General features: G+C 40.6%; 1 protein-coding gene across 1 annotated transcript; it reads left to right on the top strand.

Moving 5' to 3' along the window:
* The first annotated feature begins 300 nt into the window (after window positions 1-300).
* Window positions 301-15520, top strand: LOC122880937. Its single transcript, XM_044206466.1, has 8 exons — window positions 301-1019; window positions 3554-3666; window positions 4674-4777; window positions 5351-5525; window positions 5640-5748; window positions 12358-12443; window positions 12852-12922; window positions 13253-15520. Exons 1-8 carry the CDS (start codon window positions 558-560, stop codon window positions 14686-14688), a joined length of 2556 nt encoding a protein of 851 aa, XP_044062401.1. The 5' UTR covers window positions 301-557; the 3' UTR covers window positions 14689-15520.
* The last annotated feature ends 4456 nt before the right edge of the window (window positions 15521-19976 follow it).

Below are 19976 nucleotides of genomic sequence, written 5' to 3'. Positions count from 1 at the left end.
ATACTTTCTAGACATTTAACTTTACATTTGGTGACCCATTTAGATTACACTTTTAGATTTAGATTTAACATTTAGATTTAGATTTAATATTCAGATTTTATTTTTTAACATTTAGATTTAGATTGTACATTTAGAATTTAACATTTAGATTTAATATTTAGATTTAACTTTCTTTTTTTTTACATAGGCCTATAGGCTAAACATATTGTTAACAATTACATATAACATGAATTTTATTAATTTCTGTATCAAATATGAGGAAAATGAGCTAAATGTGAGGAAAGGAAAATGTGAGCTAAATATTCTAAATATATCAGCTAGAAACCGATTGTTTATATTCGGCGCCCCATAGTTGTTGACTGAGTAAAATACATTAGTAACATGACATTTAGGCTATCATTTAACAAATAACAAAATTAACCCGGCTGTTTTCCCAATCAGCAGGGCAGCAGGTGTGATAATGAAGTTGTGACGCAAATTGAGATCAGCCCAGAGCAGGCTCTACACTGGTCGCAACTGTGGCTCCAGCACCCGCTGTTGCTCCTGTTTTTCAGATCATGTCGGTGATCGCTTGGCTTCTTTGGACATTGTTTCGTGGTACCCTGGGAGGTCCGGTTCAGCGCGCGGCATGGTCGGAAGGGATAAATCCGGGAAAGACAAAACAGGATGGAAGCCCCCGCCCTTCATTCTACCATCTGCCCATGTTCCAGCACGCACCGGGGCCACTTGTAGCACAAGAGCTGTTTCGGCCGGTTCCTCATAAAAGACCGCTTCCCGCCGGACTGACTGCGCTGCTGTTACCTCCAACAAGACAACACCAGAGCGTCCAAGGGACAGGTGCACGCGCTGTGGAGGTCTGGTGCGGAATCGATAAAATCTCTGTGCGCGTGGACCGTTTCCAGGTGCGGGCTTGGACCGTTCCATCCCTGTTCCTACTGGGCTCGTGCCAAGCCAGCAGAATCAGCCCCCGATTCCTGTATTTCCACTACAGACTGACAGAATGCAACGGAGAATCTAAGGTCAGGACACCATTGAATATCAATTGCAAATTACAAACAGACAAACAAACATTTCTTTACTTACACGTCTTGTGGTATCGAGCCACGCTGATAATCTAGAATTACTTTGGTGAGTAGCCTACAATGGTATCCTAACCAATAGACATGGTGGCCAGATTTTAAAAGTAAACCAAACCATAATAAACAGTTATCCTTTTAAAGTTGATGGCTATAAAGTGAAGCATATGTATTATGAGATCGTTATCAATTCTCATTTCGTTTTTTATTTTCTTGACATTTTTTGTCATCTTGTAAAAACAATAAATTGAAAACATTTGTGACAATGTCAAAGATAACATTTTATGAAAATACAAATACGATAAAAAACAAATACACCTCAGGCAAGACAAATGGACTAACATTAAGGGGTAAGGGGGGGTTGATGCCAAAGCTCCCTTATACATTCACTTCTTAAAACTTAATTCTATCTTCAGACAAGTTCAGGCACATGTATATTTTTTCATTATAAAACCATTTCTTTCTTTTTACCATTCCATTTAATGAAATGTAATTTTCTCTGTGGTTTGAATTTTTCCTATTTCTTTCCACTTGGATGCATGGACATGATTTCTGTAACAACAGTTTGTTTCAAAGCAAATATCCTTAAAAATGTCTCTAAGCTATAAAAATAAAGTACCACACCCACCCTAACGTCAGTTTAAGCTGCTTCTAGAGTGGTCAGGCACTCCCTATTTACTTTATAGTGCATTACATTTACTATCTACCATTTTCTTTGAGTGTCTGAATTCTGAGTGTGAAAATGTATCCTCTATAGTGCCCTCAAAATTCCCATAACGTAGTGTCCATGGCACGTACATTACTTTCTGCTAAGAATCCCACAATGCAACTTGCTGCATTTTATAGACACCTGTTAGTGTTGACGCAAATTGATGATTATTAAGTGTCCGAAATCTGAATTTACTACTCACTATTTAGTAAACTGAGTAAACATTATATAGGGAGTAGTGAATGAGTGAACAGGGGGGTGATTTTTTTTTTCTTTTTTTTGTTACACATTGTAAATAGTTGAGTTGGTGTGCTTTGAGTGATTTGTCGTCTCCGTAAAATGACAAAATTGTGAGCGAGGACATCGCATTTGGTTAATACAATTCCTCCATCCTTGTCTCTCTCCTGCATCTCTTTCACATCGCATTCATGAGTGGGGAAAGCAAAGAGCCACTTAACCCAAATAGAAAGCACCCTATGTGTTATGGTTTGTATGCATTTCACATTTCTCATTACTGCACTCTGCAGTTGGCAGGAACATGTATAACGTCTTCTGCTTGCAAGCGCATGTACATGGTGTGTACAACTGAGCTAAATTTTATCTCTTGTGCAGTAGAGCACAAAACCGGGGCCAACTCATCAAAACATTGCTCCATAACACCACTAGTGGTCCAAATTTTCACAGCGAACCTTTTCATTGTGGGCTTTCAGTGTGAAACAATATGAAACATTTGCGAGTGTTGGGTTTCATAGCAGCTTAACACTGTAGGAAATCTACGTGTTTCTGCCTGCATTCTCCACCAATATGTAGTGAATTCGAAGCAGCAGCAATTTAACATTCTCCACCATTTAACATGTAAGCACTAAGCCTTACACTAAGCCTTTTCTCTTGATCAGTCAAGAGAGAATGCACGAAGTAGTTTGAGGGATTTAACCTGAAATCAGGTAGCAAGAGGTAAAACAAGGAACGGACACGTAAAGTGACTGAATGTGAGTTACAGAAAACAAAGGCAACGATCTTTATACGTGAAACATTTATTACTCACTACACAACAACACAGAAACAGATAAATGAAACCATGACTAAATATGAATACAGCAATGAATGAATGAATGAATGACAGCATACCAGATAAAGCAGTGGATGAAATTAAGATGTCTTAATTTGTGGAAACACAGGAGACAGGATAAACCTTAATATTGACCAATGAAATACCTTAATGTATCGTTCAGCAGCTGGGAGATCATATCATGATTATATTGAAGGGAGATTCTATTCCTGTCCTCACGCTAAATTACCTTTTAGTAACCTATTGGCACCAACTCAAATATAACACAGGAAAAGTATGAAATAAAGTATGTGAAATGTTTTCACCTGGTGGTTCAGATAGATAAGGGACCAGTTACGCTGGTGCCTTTTTTTTTTTTTTTTAAATAGCTGGTGGTTACACTGTTGAAGAAAATCAAGCCATGCTGATACAGTATCTTATGAAATAAAGTGTATACTTCGTATTTATTATCATCTGTGATTATTATTAAGTGCTCCTGCTCTCTTAAATTCATTTATCAGCATACAGTGCACTTGTTGGCTTTAATATCGTGAGGCTTATCTACAGTATTTTCTTGTTGAATCTTTTCTGGCTCAGGCATTTCAGGCAGTAAAAAGTCAAACTTAATGATGGTGAAATTTAGATTGATTTCAATAGCTTTAAATTTAGATGGATTGGAAAATGAATTCATATTGAATCTCTCTCATTCCTGTCTCTCAGGTTGTTGGTGGTCAGCTGGTGTATACATTTTCACTGTATTATACTCCACCTCCTCAAGGCTATGTCATCAGAGTTCTACCACTTAAACTTCCCATCCACTGCCATTACAACAGGTAATGAGAGAGAGAGAGAGAGAGAGATATTCTTTGTTTTATTATCTTTTTTTTTTTAAAGGGGTGATAGAGTCGAGTGTCGCTCAACACTATCAACAAGAGGGTCAATTTGGGAGAGGCTGAAATTAGCATATGGCATTGAATTAAATGCCGAAGGAATCACTTACTTAAATTTAGTTACAGCACTATCAGATAGACATCTGGTGTAGGAATGTTTTGCCTAATGGCGTGTAGTCCAGTAATCGGAGTTCAACAGTTACTAAATAATGGCCCGATTTAAAAGAAGGATTCTGTGCCAATCAAATCTAATGGGATAAATGCAGTACTAAGGCTATCATTATCAACATCTACATGAATATTAAAATCACTTACAATAATTATTTGAGCATGGTACACTATAACAAATAGAATTGGCTGTCATGTTTTCCAGGTTGGGTGTGAAAGACTAAGAACAAGGCTTTCGAATGAGTTAGAATTTAGTTTAGGTTTAGGGTTGATTAATAGGCTTGAGTTGAAGACGGCTGCAACGCCACCTCCTCGGCCAGTGCCTTGAGGAATATGAGTATTAATGACTGGGCGGAGTGGATTCATTTAGGCCAACATATTCTTCATGACCCAGCCAGGTTTCAGTAAGACAAAATCAGTCTATATGTTAATCTGATATTAAATCATTCAGTAGTACAGCTTTAGATGACAGAGATCTGATGTTTAAGAGAACATTTAATTCTACTATTTTTGTTGTTCTATTTCAGTGGTGGTATAAAAAAAAGTTTTAGGTTTTTATTTATAACTCTTCTGTTAACTTTTGATTTAATTAATTTGTGGGAATAGATATTTAACATTTGAAGTCAGTTTCTATAGTTGTAATAAAGACACCATAACATAACAAATGTCCATGTGACTTTGTGTGCCAGTCAGCCTCTGGAGTGATGTGGTAGGAAAATCTCTCAAAGCACATGGTCCAAGTTTCATTTTCTGTCATGTGAAAATCCTTTTTTCTCCCTCAGGTTTCATTACTCTTACCAAGTTGGCTTCAGACCTCAAGTACGGCACACAACGTTTATGAAGAGCATCAGGAGTAAACTCAGCTTCAGCCTCACTGTCTGCAATGGTAACATGCCTACAGTATCTTTTTAAAGAAAAAACAAAAAAAAAACAAAAGACAAAAAAAAGGCTTCAGTGTCGCTATCATTTAACAGTAAATATCTCAAATGTTTTCAAATTGGCATTACGTCTTGTTTCAGCCAAATCTAATATTTGAAAATTAACTTCAACATGGAAATCCAAGTTGTTTTTTGAACTTGACAATGACTTGCAACTCTAAACACATGGCAAGTGTTCAAAGTCTACAGTGAATACAGTTTTTTTTAGCCATCTGATACTAATCAACACATAGGTCTTGTCAGCCTATTTCTACAACTTCCAGGCAGCTATTATCAAATCTATTCCTGTAACATCAAATGTAATACATTACAAAGCAATCCTTGTAAAATGTATGTCTTCTATGTGGGTACAAGGTGAACTAAGATCTGTGAATATGAAAGCATAAATCCAGGCTGTTGTACAGTGAAATCCTGCAGCATAGTATGATAATGTACAATAATGACAAAATATAAAAGCAAATGCAACTTCAGATAAGGGATTTGCTTTGTTTGCCTTGAAATATGTGTTTGTGTGTTAACAGCCCAGTGGGAGCCCCTCCCTCCAGGCCACTGGTTCTTTTTAGGGGAGCCGGTGTATTTTGTGGCCCAGACAGGAGCTTTGTTGGCTGGGGAGAGGCTTTACGTGGATGCATGCTATGCCACAAGCTCCAAAGACCCAAACAGAATTCCCAAAGTGGATATTATTACTAACTACGGGTGTGTCTCTAGTAAGAACAGTCACAATTTTTGTATTTTTTTTTTTTTTTTTACAGTAATTCGGTTGTCACTTTTACATGTCTTGATTGATGTTTATGCTCTGTTTGATTGCAGCTGCATTACAGATAGCAAGAGGGAGGGCAGCAGCTCCCAGTTCCTGCTGAGAGGGGGCAGTGTACTTAAGTTCTCTGTGGATGCCTTTCTCTTCAGAGCAGTCTCACAAGTAAGATCAAAACCATTTTTAATTTGATATCCTACCAAAACCCTAAAAGCCTTGCATAGTGTTTTCACTTATTCTGGCTGAGCAGACCTATGCTCAGGTGGAAATCGGGCTGAGCTGTGGAGGTAATTACTTGAGGTCACAAAACATCATGCGACAACAAAGTGTATGTTACGAGATGCAAGAAAACTAACAGGGTAAGGAAGACCAGTCAAGCAAGCCTGTATATGCCCACAGTTCTCAGAAGAGATCTAATCAGACTAAGTGAAATTTTGGCCTATCAGACCATATTTCCCTGCTTCTCCTGCCTACTTACACCCAGCTGATTTAAAAAGGGTTAAACCATGTGTGGACACAAGCTACACCAGCTCTACAGGACTGTTTTGAGTGCACAGACTGGCACATGTTCAAAGAGACTGCCACCCAGGAGAACCACATCAACCATCAAAGCAAATGTGTTGATGTCGTGGTGATCAGAGACAATAAAATCATTCCCGAACCAGAAAGCCTGGCTGAATGTAGAGGTGAGGGCCAAAAAATCTTTTTTGGCAGGAGACAAGGAAGCATACAACAGTGCTAAAGCAAAACTGAAAGTTGGCATCAAAGAGGCAAAGCTGAGACATCAGGAGAGACTGGAGAGAGACCTAAACACCCAAGATATGTGGCAAGCGATCAAAAACATCACACGCTACAAAAGCAGGATCGCCCCCCATCATGTGTGAGGCCACGCTACCAGATGAACACATTTTATGCTAGTTTTGATTGCCTCAACAAAGAGTCAGCTGTCAAGTCTATTCTGCCTCGTGGACTGGCCACTGTCAGTATCCACAGCAGATGTGAGAAGAATCCTGCTGAGAGTGAATATGAGTAAAGCTGCTGGGCCTGATAACATCACTGGCCGTGTACTATGAACATGTGCCAGTCAGCTAGTTGATGTCAGTACTGACATTTTTAACATGTCACTGTCTCAGGAGAGTGTTCCCACCTTCTTCAAGACAGCCACCATCATTCCTGTACCTAAAAAGTCTGCAGTGTGTAGTCTAAATGACTACCGCCCTGTGGCTCTCACCCCCATTCTGATGAAGTGCTTTGAGAAACTGTTTCTCCAGCACATAAAGAACAACATCCCAGCCAGCCTGGACCCTCACCAGTTTGCTTTCAGAACCAACAGATCCACAGAGGATGCCATCTCCATTGCCTCCACTCAGTCTTCACACACCTTGAGAACAACACCTACATCAGAATGTTTGTTTTCAGCTTAGCATTCAACACAATCTCCTCCATGAAACTGGTTGGAAAACATAAGACTCTGGGCTTGAGTGCCACACTCTGTAATTGGATATTGTACTTCCTTACAAACAGACCCCAGACAGTTCGGATTGGCAGTCACACCTCTTCCACTCATCGGTCGGATTTCAAACAACAATGAGTCTTCATATCGGGAGGAAATCAACAATTTTGCAGAGTGGTTCAAAGAGAACGACCTACTGCTCAACGTCAACAAACCCAAGGGGCTGATTGTTGATTTTAGGAAAATGGAGGCAAAGACACACACCTCTGCCTACATCAGTGGAGCTGAGTTGGAGCAGGTGAATAGTTTTAGGTTCCTGGGAATCAGCATCACAGAAAACCTGACATGGTCAAGCTCAAAAATGGCTCTATTTCTTAAGGAAACTTAATAAGGCAAAATTCCTGTGCCAAGTTAACTTTTACAAAGGAGCAATAGAAAGCATCCTGACTGGACACATTACAAACTGGCATGGGATGTGCACGGCCCAGGACAGGAGGTCACTGCAGTGGGTGATTAAAACCGCTCCGGAAGATCATTGGTATCAACCTACCAAGCATCAGTGATATCAGTGAGGTGCTTGTGCGGAGCCCGAAGGATAATAAAAGACGTGCAACAGCCAGTGAGTGAATGAGTGAGAGACTTTTAAGTAATCATGAACAAAAGTTTAACCTAGACATAAATAAATCTTTAAGTAATTAACAAAGTATTTGCACAACCCCTAACCTTGACAGCGAGGGCATCTGTCTAGTTTAGCTGCCGTTTTAGAATGGGTCCAGCTACACTACTGGTTTAAAACGCAGCTATGTGCTAAACTGGACTTTATTGCTATGTGGAAAAGGACAGGTTTAGGCTAAGATCAGCTAACCTGCAACCAAACTGCAGCTAAACCGAATGTATGAAGTTAACTTACAATACGCTCAACGCAGGTGTTTCAGAGGAATGCAACATCGTAATTGTCTTTCGTTAGTAGTTTAACAAACACCTAATTTTCTTTTTTCCCTCCCCCCTTTTTTTACATTTTGCTGTTTCACTAATTAAATCACCCAAAAATGAAATGATGTGGACAACGGACATCATTTTGAACACAATTTTGACTTTGATTTATGCACAAATATTTAAAAAATATCAAATTAAATAAGTTAACAAGGCATTACCTAATTTATATATACAACCTTTATTTAATCAGGTCATCTAATTGAGATCAAGATTTCTTTTGCAAGAGAGACCTGAGTACAGCAGAAAAACACACCTAGCCAGACATAACAAAGGACATATACAGTGGGTACGGAAAGTATTCAGACCCCTTTAAATTTTTCACTCTGTTTCATTGCAGCCATTTGCTAAAATCAAAGTTCATTTTATTTCTCATTAATGTAGTCTCAGCACCCCATCTTGACAGAAAAAAACAAATGTAGAAATGTATGCAAATTTACACCCCCCCCCCCCGAAATATCACATGGTCATAAGTATTCAGACCCTTTGCTCAGTATTGAGTAGAAAGCACCCTTTTGAGCTAGTATAGCCACGAGTCTTCTTGGGAATAATGCTAATATGTTTTTCACACCTGGATTTGGGGATCCTCTGCCATTCTTCCTTGCAGATCCTTTCCAGTTCTGTCAGGTTGGATGGTGAACGTTGGTGGGCAGCCATTTTCAGTTCTCTCCAGAGATGCTCAATTGGGTTTAGATCAGGGCTCTGGCTCGGCCAGTCAAGAATGATCACAGTTGTTCCGAAGCCACTCCTTTTTGTTATTTTAGCTGTGTGCTTAAGGTCGTTGTCTTGTTGGAAGGTGAACCTTTGGCCCAATCTGAGGTCCTGAGCACTCTGGAAGAGGTTTTCTTCCAGGATCTCTGTACTTGGCCGCATTCATCTTTCCTTCAATTGCAACCAGTTGTCCTGTCCCTGCAGCTGAAAAACACCCCCATAGCATGATGCCGCCACCACCATATTTCACTGTTGGGATTGTATTGGGCAGTTGATGAGCAGTGCCTGGTTTTCTCCACACATACCGCATAGAATTAATGCAAAAAGCTCAATCTTGGTCTCATCAGACCAGAGGATCTTATTTCTCATAGTCTGGGAGTCCTTCATGTGTTTTTTGGCAAACTCTGTGGGCTTTCATATGTCTTGCACTGAGGAGAGGCTTCCGTCGGGCCACTCTGCCTTAAAGCCCCGACTGGTGGAGGGCTGCAGTGATAGTTGACTTTCTAGAACTTTCTCCCATCTCCCTACTGCATCTCTGGAGCTCGGCCACAGTGATCTTCAGGGTTCTTCTTTACCTCTCTCACCAAGGCTCTTCTCCCACAATTGCTCAGTTTGGCTGGACGGCCAATGAAGGAGTAGAACCATCTCATGGAGGATCAGAAGAAATGGACAGCATGTTAGTTAAATGAGTGTCACAGCAAAGGGTCTGAATACTTATGACCATGTGATATTTCAGTTTTAATTTTTTTTTACATTTGCAAAAATTTGTTTTTTTCTGTCAAGATGGGGTGCGGAGTGTAGATTAATGAGAAATAAAATGATTTTTTTTTATTTTAGCAAATGGCTGCAATGAAACAGTGAAAACTTAAAGGGGTCTGAATACTTCCCATACCCACTGTAGCATCAGACACAGTCACAGACAGCACTAAATAGATTTGAAGATGAAAGTTTATCATTATTTGGTCTTATGGAGATGGTGGTGGAGAGTATTGTCTTACACATTGGTCCAAAATCTTCCATAGGTGTGAAACTGGGTTGAGATCTGGTAACTGCAAAGGCCCTAGCATTTTACTCACGTCTCATCCCTGTAGTCCTCCTGGAACAGTTTCCAGTCTGTGACATGGAGGGGGTCGTCAGCATCTTCAGACTAGACACCCACAGCCCTTGTCATGGCCATCTGTTGCCTCACATCTGGTTTGTAAGTTGCTTCAAGGTGTATCAGATTATGGCCTGATTCTGAGTAGGGGGAGGGCAGACGGAGCTATGTGTCCCCTTGACATACATGAGGTCCAGGATTTTAGTCCCCCTTGTTGCATAGTCCACATATTGATTGAAGTTTAAGATAGAAGAGAGGGGGACATGATTTAAATCCCCATTGATTATTAAGAGGGCGCTGCTGTGTTGCATTTAAAGACCCGCAATGACTGTGTGGATGATGTTACATGCATTTGCTGCCGCAAGATGGTGGCACATAAACAACACAACAATGTTGTGCAAAAATTCCTGTGGCAAGATAGTAAGGTCTCAATCCTAATGCAATCAGTTCAATATTAGGACTGCAAATGCACTCCTTCAGTTACACACCGGTAGTCCAGTAGCTCGTCACGGATGTAAGCAACCATTGTCTCCAGGTAACTTATACGAATAAACGTAACGAAAACTCGACCAGTTCAACCAAAAATATAAAGCTGCAGTAGTGCAAACAAGCTTACATAAAGTGCCTGAGATTCATAGAAGTGTAATATAGACGAAAAGTTATAAAGGGATTGTAGTGAGAGAGCTGCTGCAGGCTTCTTCCTAGTCAGGGCCTGGAAGAGATTAAATAAATGATAGTCAAAATTGCTTGGATTTGATTATTTTCAGGTTACACATTTTGGATGTCATTGATATTTGACTCACACTCATTGCTGCTTCTATAACACCATATTCTGACATACTAAAGGTCAGAGTAACAAACCCTTCGTAAACCACTACTGCAGTAGTTAAACCTCAGATATGATGAACTCTAGTGGCATTTAAGTGATTTCTACAGGACATAGCAGCTGGTTTAGACTAAACCGCAGGTGCAATTTAAACATCAGCTTCTGAGGACACAGGTTGGGTATAAGAGACCATGGGCCCTATTTAAACGATGATGCAAGTGCATTTAGGGCGTGTCCAACTCCACTTTTGCTAATTAAACTGTGCATAATCTTCATCATTAATCATAGGTGTGTTTTGGGCGTAACATGAATTAAACCAATCAGTGATGTAACTGCGTGTATTGGCCGAACTTATGGTAGATTGTGACATGCCTCCAATAGAACTCAGGGGATGGTGGAATGGCCCACTTGCAAAGGAATGCAGCGCAGCAGTGACTTTGACAGAAACTGGGAGTGCATAGGGGACAGCTGGCATTAGTCTCCAAATCATCTGACAGGAGATTAGATGTCTGTTACAGCCTGGCAGGATAAGCGATGTTTACAGTGGCACTCGTCTTTGCTGAGGGACAGGTATGTGGTCCTTGGCCAGTGGATCCCCTGCCTCCGCCGTCTCCCAGCCCTCTGTCCCATCAACAGCTCCATTTGACTGCATGTGAGCAAATGCACCAATATTTAACTGAGGAGGTTGAGTGCTGCTGCGTTTTGACAAGCAGATTGTACACGCATTGTGAACCTGCCTATGTAGGTGCATCTTACTAGCTGAATAATGCGGCCTTAACAAGGTTTTTGTTGGTTAATGGCACAATCACTGCCCCAGTACACAACGTGGGCGCTGGGCGTGAAAATGACAACTGCATCGGTCAGCAATGACTCTTGCTCTGTGCTGTGCTGTGCTCTGCTTTGCGCCGGGTGTAAGGTAGGGCCTGTGTGATTTTTGTTCCAGACAACACAGGTGTAAACCTGTCCTAAACCTTAAACTGCAGCTAAGCTAATGGCAGAGAAGCAGCCCCCAATCCTTCTGTAGTATCAGAACTATGCAGGGCAGGTCTGTCAGTCTTTCCATTTCTGAACACAAGTGGTGAGCGTGGCACACTAGAGTGATACTCCCTACCCAAAGCGTTTGAAAGTTAATGTAATTTTTTTTTTCCCCTTTCAAAACAAAAATCATGATCGCAAAGGTGTAACACTGCTTTTCTCTCTCTGCTCTTCACTTGCATTTACCTAATCAGGCATCGGTAAAGCAGGGAGAGATGGATAAGTGAACATTCAATTTTATTTATATAGCACCAATTCATTATAGAAGTATCTCATTGCACTTTTCCTATCGAGCAGGTCTAGACTGTACTCCTTTATTATTTACAGACCCAAAAAATCCCACCATGAGCAAGCACTTGGCGACAGTGGCAAGGAAAAACTTCCTTTTTAAGAGGCGGAAACCTTGAGCAGAACCAGACTCAATGGTGGGCGGCCATCTGCTGCTGCCATGTTAGATTTTGAGAGAGAGAGAATAATTATTTTATAAACCGTTTGCTGCATTTTACGTCATTGCTAGTTTGTCATTGTGACATTTAATTTCAGTTTATTAATCCATTTCATTTCAAATAATTGCTTTAACAATTATTCCATTAAAGATAGCACACAAGTTGAGATACTCTAGCAGTGTTTTGAGGCTTTTTACCTGCTGTTTGTGTATAGGTGCTGTACCTCCACTGTTCAATGTCAGTTGGTCTAACCACTTCCCACACCTCAAAGTCGTGCAGCTACAACAAGGCTGCTGGCAGGTGAGCAACCAATGTTATTAAAAGAACCTTCTGTACAAGTATAACATGATTGGTATTTTAATGTGGAATGATAATGTAAAATGAGAATGACAATACGATGATAAAATCCTAAATACCATTTAGAAAAAGAGAAATCAGATGAAAGGAATAACAATATGAAGACAAATAATTTAACACTTTATTTCTCTACTGTTTTTCCATTTTGATTAGGCAAATCTGGTACAGTTGTCCAACCATGGGTGGCATTAAGTTTGGGGAGGTGGTGGTATGATTTCGTGGTAGAATCTACTTGTGGCCTCACTAAAAAAATCTAGTCTGTCGTCTCTCTGTTTTGGCACTGTATAGTGTCTTGAATGAAGTAAACCATGTGTACTAATGGACATGACTGCTTTGTTCTTTCGTGTGTAGGTGGGAGGAGCTGGAAGCCCCACCCTCAGTATGCTCCTGCTGTGATTCCAGATGCACTGGCATACAGGACTGTAAGTTCTAAGAACATACTCTTACTGAACAAATTACTCTAAATAACACCGCACCAGCTGGTAACTGAAGATAGATAAACACAGTAATAATAAATGATAGATAAATAACAGATTAGTTGTGGAGTATCTCACATTATACATACAATTGAATGATTTATCTATGATAGTGATGGTATGGCAGTATAGGCAATTTTGTAATGCATAATCTGGCACAATCATCTCCAATCCATCAGTCCATTTTAAATGAATAAAGAAAAATGCCATTATTAAAAGCCTGCACCATCTCTGGCTTTAAATGACTTTGTTCATGGTTGTCCTCCTTCTCCTCAGCTATAAAGAACACAGTCAGCAGTCCAGGCTGGTTCATTGGACAAAAGGGTGAAGAGAAACCAAGGATGAAGGTGATATCTTTTCAAGCAGAGGAGGGAAGAGAATGGGTGGATCAAGAAGAGAAGAGGGAAGAAATAATGGAAGAGCACCTTAAAAAAGTCCAGACTTTTCCACAGGAGACAGAGATTGGTCATGAGGAGGAAAAAGAAGAAGCCTTTCCTGAGAAGACTTCTGTGCTCCCTGCTGAGAAAAAAGAATGGAGGCACAGTCCTACAGTCAGCCAGCAGGGAAAGAAAGAAAAGGAGGGTGAGACAGAAGAGTTGGTTATAGAAAAGGAAGTCGGCCACCCGAAAGAATTAGCAACAGATGGCATCATTATGTCTGACCAGACTAGACCAGAGGAAAATGAGATAGTACAGGCCAGGGTCCCTAGTACCAGAAATGTTTCTGTGAGTGGTTTATCAAGTGAGAACAGTAGCACTAATGCTTCAAGAAATGGTTCTGGTACCACCACTATTACTACAGGAAATTTTGGTTCTGCTGAAAATGTTTCTACAGCTGTAATTCATATCATTAAACATTGTCCTAATAGTGATAAAATGAGTTGTAGTGCCACAAACAGTGCAATTAAGCGTGAAAGGGGTAGTAATAGTGTTGGAGATGGTACCATGTATACTGCTATTGGTGCAGAGAGAGTTACCCCCTATAATGTTACAGGTACATCTGGTACCAGTAGATTTGGACCTGTTTGGGATTTAAGAGTCCATGAGAGTTTGTTTGGCAGTAGACTTGAGACATTAGCTGGGACACATTCTGCCACCAATAACTTTGAAATTGACCCCCCTGGTGTTCTTCATGTCAGAAAGAGCAGGCTGGAGTCAGATAATGTGGACACTGTCCTGTGGTCAGAACAGGTCAAGTCTGTTAATAAATCAGTGGACACCAAGTATGGCAGGAGACCAGGGCAAACAGGTGATTCTGTTAACAGTAAAGGACCACATGGAGATGATATGATTCACAGTCTACAGATCAGAGGTTTAGAATCAGACCAGTCTGCTCATCCAGCTGGGTTCATGGATCCAATCTGTGTAGACGGGTTACTTTGTGAGTCTGATTTTGATTCTGGAATTGAAGAAGGTGAAACTCTTCATCCAAATCAGTTTACTGGAGCAGTGAAGACAAAGAAAGAAGTACAAGAATTATCTGGTACCATTACAAGACCACACAGTGTCAGTTCTGATTCTGTTAGTTTGGAACAAATGCATCAAGACAACCCCAGTCATTCTGCTGTGGTGACAGTTAATACAAGGCTGCAAGGCTCTATGAGCAGCCACATGTCAGAGTGGGCTGAAGTGGTGCCAGGATGGGACCTGCAAAGTTTGGGGTTTGTGGAGGAGCAGCCAACGCAGGTGGAAGAGACAGGAGGTGATGGATGACTTCTTTTAAGATAAGACTAATAGACTTGTACTAGGAGAGGCTTTATAAAACAGGTGTTAACATTTCCATAAAGTAGTAACGTGCCAAAGGTTTGGTGTTGGGGAAATAAATTAAAATACTCCTGTGCAATTTAATCCAATTCAACAGCCTTTAAGCTTATCAAATTAAATTTTTGTTGACTGGTCTGCTACTTTTTACATGGGGGGTGGACAGTATATTAGAAACATCTATAACGCAATCCAGCATGATGTCGTGACAAACCACAGCCTCTAAATTGACAATAGAGTTTAAAACACAAAAACTGAATATCATAATATGCTGGGGTGTTATACTGGAGTACATTGGGTTGTACAGGTGTTCAATTGTTGAGGTATTTCAATACAGATGAGGCAGAAAGGAAATTGTGAGAAAAGTGAGATCTAAGAGTAGTTGAAGGTCACAGTGGGGTTTCCTGCAAGTAGCATCAGCGGGAGGAAATTAGGCAGTTCCTGATTAGCAGTCAATCTTATCAAGCTTTTATCACAATTTATTAAAACAACATTACAACCATTTCTTTCAAATGCTGGAACTTTCCTAGGCTTGTGGAACCTCGGAAATATTAGAACCTTTCCATAAATCTCAAGGACCGGGACCAGCTGTAGACCATTGGAACTCCTGAACTGCTCACATGGAACATGGAGTACTTGAAATAAAAACCGGATCCCAGGGCAGACTTTCAGGAAAACCTTGTCAGGGCTGGAGCAGAACAAATAGTTGCAGAACCTGGTGTTCACCTGGCAGTGTCCATGTAGACATGTTGATAAATAATAAACTCCTCTGACCAAGCCATTATCTACCTTTTCCCCTTGTTTTCATTAATAATATAGTTCTACTATGAAATTTATTTATGTACTGAAGAGGGAAAGCATGCTTGTACTCAAATTACTATATTCTCACATCAGTCTAATGAATGTATTTATTGAATTTGTGCTATTGAAATGCTATTTAAAGTGTTTGGGCCCAATCTGTGATTCAGTTAACTATAGCCATTAGAGCACTTAATCAATCTTTTCTTAGTCACTAATGAATCATGATTGTTTTATATATGTTAATGTAAGCGGATCAACAGAAATAAGCACTAGAGTGAAACAAATCAGTACAAACTGAACAAAGTTCAATAGGTATAGGTAATAAGTAATAGGTATGAGTGTGAATGGTTGTATATGTCCACGGTGTAAACCAACCAATCAAAAAATGTGAACATAGTGTGCTACTGTATGTTCTTTCCTCCTCCTGATGACCACATAATCCTGTCTCTGCACTTATGCCTGATGATAAGGAATGCATTACAGGTGAGAACATATAATTGTGAAAATTTGTTGTGCTTACTGAAATACTTAGGCTACTATAAAGTTGAAAATTAGAGCTCTCACTTAATGTTATCCTTCTTACAGCCTTATACCCAACTCACCCTGTCATGCCAAATACCCACCCTCAATAAAGCTTAGTTACACACATACACACAAATGAACATACATGGTCACACAATAAAACATACATCCAGGTGCGCACAGACTGATTTGTTCAAGCAAGTGCAAACCTACAAAATTCCACATGGACACACATCACATAGCGTATGCACCCTAACACTAGGTTATAACCTAGTGAGACTGGCCCAGCTGGCTTGTGAACAGCCTGCTCTGCAGCTCAGGCAATTCATTATAACATAATGTTGACCACCAAACGCCAGACAAGATTTATTTATTCTAACACTAAATGTCAGCATAAATAGATGTTATTTCCAAATGTCAATCTATCGAACAGATATTTTGACTTTTTGAATTTTACTAACCTTTGATTGCACCTTTTTCTCATGATTTTTCCAGACACACACTGCTGTCAGTATAGTGATAGACTATTGAGGCAACAGAGATAGTGTCCTTCTTAAACAAGGGGAGGGTTCTAAAGGATTATCTCCATTTTGAGGCCCATACTGAATATGATTACAGGCATGCTTGTGTATCATGTGGATACAATCCAACCTTTACTCCGGCCTTCTCTGCATCTCAGTCTGCACCTTAGTCAGCTAACTTCTAGCCTGCTTCATCAGAGCATTTTGCTTTGAGTGATGTGTTCCACCAGGGCAACAGCAAAGATGAAAGGGATGTTCTAAGAAAGATAGCACTTGTGCCTGAGTTTGCTGGTTGCATCAGCAGCCAGTGTGTGGAGCAGCTTCAGGGATGAGGAAAAATAATTAGTTTTTGAATATGATAACACCATCAACCCATATATTTCCAAGAAATATACTGCACTGCTACAATGTGGCAAGGAACAACAATGCTAAAGAACAATACAGGAAGGTTTTTCCAGCAAATGTGGCAATGCAGTTTGATAGTTATGGGAGGATAGTGTTGGGTATGCTATTCCATAATTTTATCCTTTTCATGTTTCTTGTAGGAGTAGAAAACATGCTGTACTGATACTTATGATGCTTACTGATTGCTTTTGTAGCCTGTGATGGTCTGGATTGCTTGCCACATAGCTTTGATGTTGTAGTGTTTAGGTCACTCCAGTCTCTTCTCATATCTCTGCTGTGTCTCCTTGATGCCAGCTTTCAGTCTCGCTCTAGCTGTGTTGTATGTTTTCTTGTCACCTGACCGAAAGGCAGCTTTTTTGCCTCTGGATAGGGCCCTAACCTCTCCATTCATCCAAGTAAACTGGGGTGCTCTGCCGGAGGGTGGGGCTTCTGGGTCTAACAAGCGGGCAGAGGGGGGCGCTCAATAACTGTCCAGCATAAGGAGGTCATGACTGCACTTCTAGGGGCTGTTTGGCTCCAAGCCATGGTCCCTGGGTTGGCTGGCATTGCTAGGCCGGTCAGTTGGGCCTCTTAGAGCCTCCAGAGGAGGGCTGGCTCTCTCGTCTGTGGGGCTTGCCGTTCTGGGCATAGCCGGCTTTCTTCGGGCAGTGTTTGACTTCTCATGCCCGGTTGATGACCCATTTCAGGGGCAGTATCAGGCGACCATTAGCCGTAACACCTTGCGCTTTGGTAGGACAGGACACTACGAAGCACAGCGTAGCTTCGGTCCATCACCGGTTGGTGAATCACATTTTGCAGCTCGCGCCAGCGCCTCGGCCAAACTCCATCCCCGCAAAGAAGCCACCCTCATCACTATGGTGACCTGAGTGACTATGGAGCTTCAGGTGACTTGGACAGACCATGCCCTCCCCCAGAATAAGGCCTCCACACCCAACAGCTTGAGTCCATTGCCAGGGATGTGGAACGGTTCGACCCAAACAACTGAGAGTCAAACATTGATGACTATCTCCGAGAGATAGAGCACTGTCTTTTGGATCTACCATCTACTATCATCATCGTGTGAAAAGCTGAAGCTCATCTGGAAAACCACTTCCAGGAGCGTTCATGTCTTCATGGAGACACTCCCACCAGGGACCCGAGACCGATACTCTGGAACCTATGGGATAAGTATTCACTGTATATGGACCATGCCTCCACCACCCTTGGTGCCTTTGTCATCGTGCAAAAAAAGCATGAACCCCCACTGCAACCCCAGAGGGGAATAGTCAAGACAAGACATGGATAACATATTTTGGAAATACTTGACGGAGGCGGTAAAACAGTTCAACAGAAACATCCCACCATTCACCCGCGAAGTAGGACCTGTCAAAGGGACCCATTAGCATGACTAGACCAAGCGGACCATTGCCTACCATTGATGAAGACACCTTGCTCTAAACCTGTGCACTAAGACTATATATATATATATAAGCAAAACGTTTTACTGATTGAAAAAAATGGTACTTGAGCTGAAAGGGAGCTGTCAGTCAAGCATGAGCTGATCACGCCCCCAAGACAATCCTGAGAAATGGTTTGAGCAGCCAAATGAGCTGTTTTTTAACTAGGTTTTATAATTGTTATGAACACTTATTTTCTCTCAGATTTTTGTGGATGCTTAATGAGACACTCAACTTTGATATCATATATGCATTTTCAGAATCAGAAATACTTTATTGATCCCCGAGGGGAAACTCTTTGTTACAGTCCATGAAACCATGTCTGAAGGTGCTGGTGAACCACCACGATGGAATACAGGCTGCATCACCAAATGCATCTAGCGACAGCTGTATTTCCAAATCATCTTTGAAACCTTTCTTACTTGGCTCATTCTCTCAAAATGATGAGCCTTTTCATGATAATGCTGACAAATAGTGTGTAGCAGCAGTTAAGATGAATGAGATGAAAAATTTACTGACTTGGAGTGATGATGAAAATGCTGATGCTGGCCAGAGTGTTGCTAACAACTTGCATTTGAAGCCTATTCCCCCTGAGCTAGAATGTCTCAATGAGTTGGAACAACACCTTATTTCCTTGAACATTCCATTCATCAGTCTTATACCTTTGAGAAAAGGAGGGCAGAACTCTGTGCAAGGACCAACTATGTGTGTGCCATCCAATCTATCACAGGTAGCATTTCGCCAAGAGATGAAAGTAAGGATAAAATGGTGAGGATGAAACTGAAACGTAAACTGAGCTACAAAGGACATTACAAGACATGCACATGGACACAGGAAAGATAAAAAATGGTCTGAATTATTTAATAATCAACAATACATGGTATAAAGATGTGACTATTAACCCACACTGGATTAACTAGCGAAACTGAAGATCTCTCTGGGTTCACTGAACCCAAAACTGTTGTTGAGGAATGTCTTCAGCCACAATCTTCATATTTTTTGACCAAGATACCCTTAACTGATGGGTTTTCTTCTTCCATATAAATTTAAAGGGGACAGTCATGGATTGACATTAATTCACATTTACTTAAATTTAAGATCAGGTCACAAGCAAAAACCTTTTACATCGTCTAAGACAATAGGAATTTCCTTGGTAAATTGCTGTATCATCAGCTAGTTAAGTAATACAATTCTGCTGATCAAAAACCTTTAATTTGGCAATGTCTGATATTTTGATATAAATTACCAGTAATTTTACAGAGTAATTTTACAGCTATTATAAAAAGTAGAGGGGAGATGGGGAAACTTTGTTTAATGCCCTGTTTAATGACCCATATCCCAGTGACCTATATCATCAGATTTTGTAATACAAATATTCCTGGGCAGTTATTAAAAAGCTCATTCTGCTGGCAATACCAGCAGAATGAGCCGATAATAACGAAACTAATAACGTAAGTCGGCTATAGAACAGTACAAAGTTAGAAAATGTATGTGAATATAAATTGATACAGTGTAGTTCCATAATTCATTCAAAGGAACTTTCCTGTAGCAGTAG

This window comes from Siniperca chuatsi, linkage group LG9 (assembly GCF_020085105.1).
Source record: "Siniperca chuatsi isolate FFG_IHB_CAS linkage group LG9, ASM2008510v1, whole genome shotgun sequence".
Taxonomy (NCBI): Eukaryota; Metazoa; Chordata; class Actinopteri; order Centrarchiformes; family Sinipercidae; genus Siniperca; species Siniperca chuatsi.
This window is presented reverse-complemented; position numbering and strand designations above follow the sequence as displayed.

Excerpts from the sequence above, each read along its gene's own strand:
- LOC122880937 (XM_044206466.1), top strand. The coding sequence starts at position 558 with ATGTCGGTGATCGCTTGGCTTCTTTGGACATTGTTTCGTGGTACCCTG. Across the intron at positions 4,778-5,350 it reads CAGCCTCACTGTCTGCAATG|CCCAGTGGGAGCCCCTCCCT; the intron begins GTAACATGCCTA and ends GTGTGTTAACAG. Across the intron at positions 12,444-12,851 it reads TACAACAAGGCTGCTGGCAG|GTGGGAGGAGCTGGAAGCCC; the intron begins GTGAGCAACCAA and ends TTTCGTGTGTAG.